Raw genomic sequence first — 3399 nt, 5'->3', positions numbered from 1 at the left:
GCTGTCTGCTCTGTGATACAGAGTCCTGATGACTCCTAACTTGTGCTCCAAAGGGTGATGGGAGTCAAACTGCAAATACTGGTCTGTGTGGGTGGGTTTGCGGTACACCTCGGTTTGCAAATGTCCTCTATCCGAGACTGAGACCTCACAGTCCAAGAAAGCCAACCTGCCATTTTTTACATCTTCTCGTGTGAACTTGATGTATTTATCCACAGAGTTGATGTGGTCAGTAAAATGTTGGACTTCCTGAGATTTAATTTTAACCCAGGTGTCGTCAACATACCTGAACCAATGACTTGGTGGTGTCCTTGAAAAGGACGTCAAGGCTCTCTTTTCTACCTCCTCCATGTACAGGTTGGCAACAATAGGAGAAACTGGAGACCCCATAGCACACCCATGTTTCTGCCTATAATATTGCTCCCCATATGTGAAGTAGGTTGACTGCAGGCACAGTGTCAAGAGTTGACACAGTTGTTCTGTAGAAAGCGTGGTCCTGCTGCTCAGAGTGGTGTCTGATTTTAATCTTAAACTGACCACCTCTACTGCATCATCAACAGGAATGCACGTAAAGAGTGATGTGACATCAAAAGAGACCATTGTTTCATCAGTCTCCATAATGACATCCCTCACCTTATCCACAAAGTCCATGGTGTTCTGTATGTGGTGTTCTGAGCTGACAACTAAAGGGATGAGTACAGACGCCAGATATTTGGAAACATTGTAAGTGACAGAGTTAATCATGCTAACAATAGGTCTTAAAGGTACACCTTGTTTGTGGATTTTAGGTAAACCATACAGACTAGGTGTGGCCTCCCCTGGGTACAGTCTGTGGTACAGAAAACGGTCAATAGCCTTGTCCTGCTCTTAATTTTTCAGGAAATCTATTAACTTCTTCTTGTAACCACTTCCTGGATCTCTTTTCAGAGGTTCATAAGTGTTTAAGTCACTAAGGAGTGTCATAACTTTCTCATGATAGTCTTTCTGGTTCAAAATCACATTGCAGTTTGACTCCCATCACCCTTTGTAGCACAAGTTAGGAGTCATCAGGACTCTGTATCACAGAGCAGACAGCGTCCCCACTAGCTCAGGAGCCAGGCAGAAGGAGAAATCCCACACAAGACAGGCTCTAGAGCAATGTGGAGATCCTAACTGGGCCTTCCTGAAAGCAGAGAAGAAACCCAAACAAGACTCCAGTCAGCCATCAGGTGAAAAGGAGGAACCCAGACCCAGACCAGTGGTCATTCCATATGTTGAGGGAGTATCAGAGAAACTGAGATGTTTATTTTCTAAAATAAAGGAGGGTGATCAGTCTTACATCGGGGAAACTAAACAGCCACTGGCCAAAAGGATGGCCCAGCACAGAAGATCAACATCATCAGGCCAGGACTCTGAGGTCTACACTCATCTCCAGGCCAGCGGTCACTCTTTCAGGGATGAAGATGTTCACATCCTGGACAGAGAGGAACGATGGTTTGAGAGAGGAGTAAAGGAGGCCATCTTTGTGAAAAGAAACCGTCCATCATTAAACAGGGGTGGAGCCTCCGGGTTCAACTGTCCCCCTCTTACAATGCTGTGATTGCTAGTATCACTCAGCCCTCTGTGAATAGTAAACAGCCATCAGGTGCTAATGATCCATTGTTAGGCTGATGGTCCTTCTTGAGCATGTGATCAGCTGGTTTTGGTTGTCAGCAGCAAAACTGGTTGATGCACTCTGAGAAGGTGCTATTTAAGAGACTGAGCTGAATACAGCTCCTCAGACTGAGGAAGTCTCTTGGATGAGAGACGAAACATTTCTGTATTTTTTTGCTTTTTGTTTTTTGTTTTTTTGAATGTCCAGAGGACCAGATTGAACTTTTTTGGATTTTTCTACCTGGATTATTGAGCATGCAGCAGGATATTTAGTTGATGATTTCACGTTTTGCAGGTGACACGGTGGCGCAGTTGGTAGCTGTTGCTTCTCAGCAAGCAGGTTACCCTGGTTCAAATCCCGGCCATTGTGGGTGGAGTTTGCATGTTCTCTCTGTGCACGTGTGGGTTTTCTCCAGATCCTCCGGTTTCCTCCCACAGACCAAAAACATGCATGTTAGGCTGATTGGTAACTCTAAATTGTCCCTAGGTGTGAGTGAGAGAGTGAATGGTTGTTTGCCTCGTTTGTCTCTATGTGTCCCTGTGATGGACTGGAGACCTGTCCAGGGTGTCCCCCCGCCTCTCGCACAGTGATTGCTGGACATGGGCACCAGCGACCCCCGAGACCCGAAAAGGAAGAAGCGGGTAAAAAATGTCACGTTTTGCTACTTTTAATTACTGATTTGCTAAAGTTATCTTTAGGTTTTAGCCATTGCAACTCTTATTTTAGCTTTTCTTCTGCTCTTATCTGCTAATTTTAGCCTACATTTAGCTCATTTTAGCCTGTTCTGCTGTTTTAACTTTGAGTTTCATCTTTCCATCAGTTAAACAGAACTCGGTGTTTTCACTGTAAATGTCGGCTCTTATTGAAGATGAAGCAGATGAAACCGTCCTGTCACTGCAGCCCAGCAGAATCATTTCTAGTCCAGAACCACATTCACGGAGCATGCATTTGGAGCGGATACCTTAGCATCACTGTGGTAGACAAAGATGTTCCTTGTGCTGTTGTCTTTCAGGTAGGTGATCTGCAGGCCGCAGGGATTACCGATCTTGGCTGGCTGGAAAGTTGCATTTAGCGTTTCGATTTTCATTGTTGCCTTCGGATCCCTGGCCTTGATGAAGGCAAAACAAAACCTTTTAGATTTCAAAAACTGCTTCTTTCCAAACATCACCTGCGTGATCAGGACAGGAAGCGTCACGTTGCTCACATCCTGCTTGTTGAAGTATTTCAGGGCCCCCTCTCGCTCAGACAGAACAAACTTTCGGCTGAAGAACTGGCCGTTGTCACGTCCTCGTTTCCATAGAAACCCCTCTCTATACCCTGTTTGGAGAAGAGGATGAACAGCCGTCAGATCAGACAGGAACGAAGAGATACTTTAACAGATCCTTGGGTCAAGCTGAAATCAAAGATGGTTTTTAATCTCATTTCCATGAAGAGGAAGAAACAGGACCGAGTGTGAAAAAGCCCAGAATGAGTCAGCACAGAAGCTGTTTGTTCCGTGTGCAGCCTTAAAATCTCCCAGGGTTTCAGTAAACCTGTGTCTGCCTCCTGTCGTCTCTGAAACGCTTCATCTGGAGCTGATGTGCAGGAATCTGTCCACACATCCTCACACAGCACCCTGAAACGTTCTACACAACAACAAAAGGTAATGGCCAGTGGTGCTTGTGTCTATGTTTACTTTGTTTCTTGTAGGAGTGCAACACGAGTTTGACATTTTTAATATTGGTGTGAACGCAGTGGGGCAGTGATACACGGGCGTACGGAGTACAGCC

At 45.4% G+C, this 3399-nt stretch overlaps 1 protein-coding gene across 1 annotated transcript in view; it reads right to left on the bottom strand.

Moving 5' to 3' along the window:
- Positions 1 to 3399, bottom strand: part of LOC119424006 (arf-GAP with dual PH domain-containing protein 1) — a 29868-nt gene that overhangs the window by 17422 nt on the left and 9047 nt on the right. The window contains exons 4-5 of the mRNA XM_037691444.1: positions 2835 to 2947; positions 2592 to 2738 (exon numbers count right to left, since the gene is read on the bottom strand). Of these exons, the coding sequence (XP_037547372.1) occupies positions 2592 to 2738; positions 2835 to 2947 (260 nt within the window). The remainder of the gene's footprint in view (positions 1 to 2591; positions 2739 to 2834; positions 2948 to 3399) is intronic.

Source organism: Nematolebias whitei, chromosome 17 (assembly GCF_014905685.2).
Source record: "Nematolebias whitei isolate Nwh7 chromosome 17, NemWhi1, whole genome shotgun sequence".
Taxonomy (NCBI): Eukaryota; Metazoa; Chordata; class Actinopteri; order Cyprinodontiformes; family Rivulidae; genus Nematolebias; species Nematolebias whitei.
Note: the sequence above shows the minus strand (reverse complement) of the source record. Positions and strands in the feature narration are given on the sequence as shown.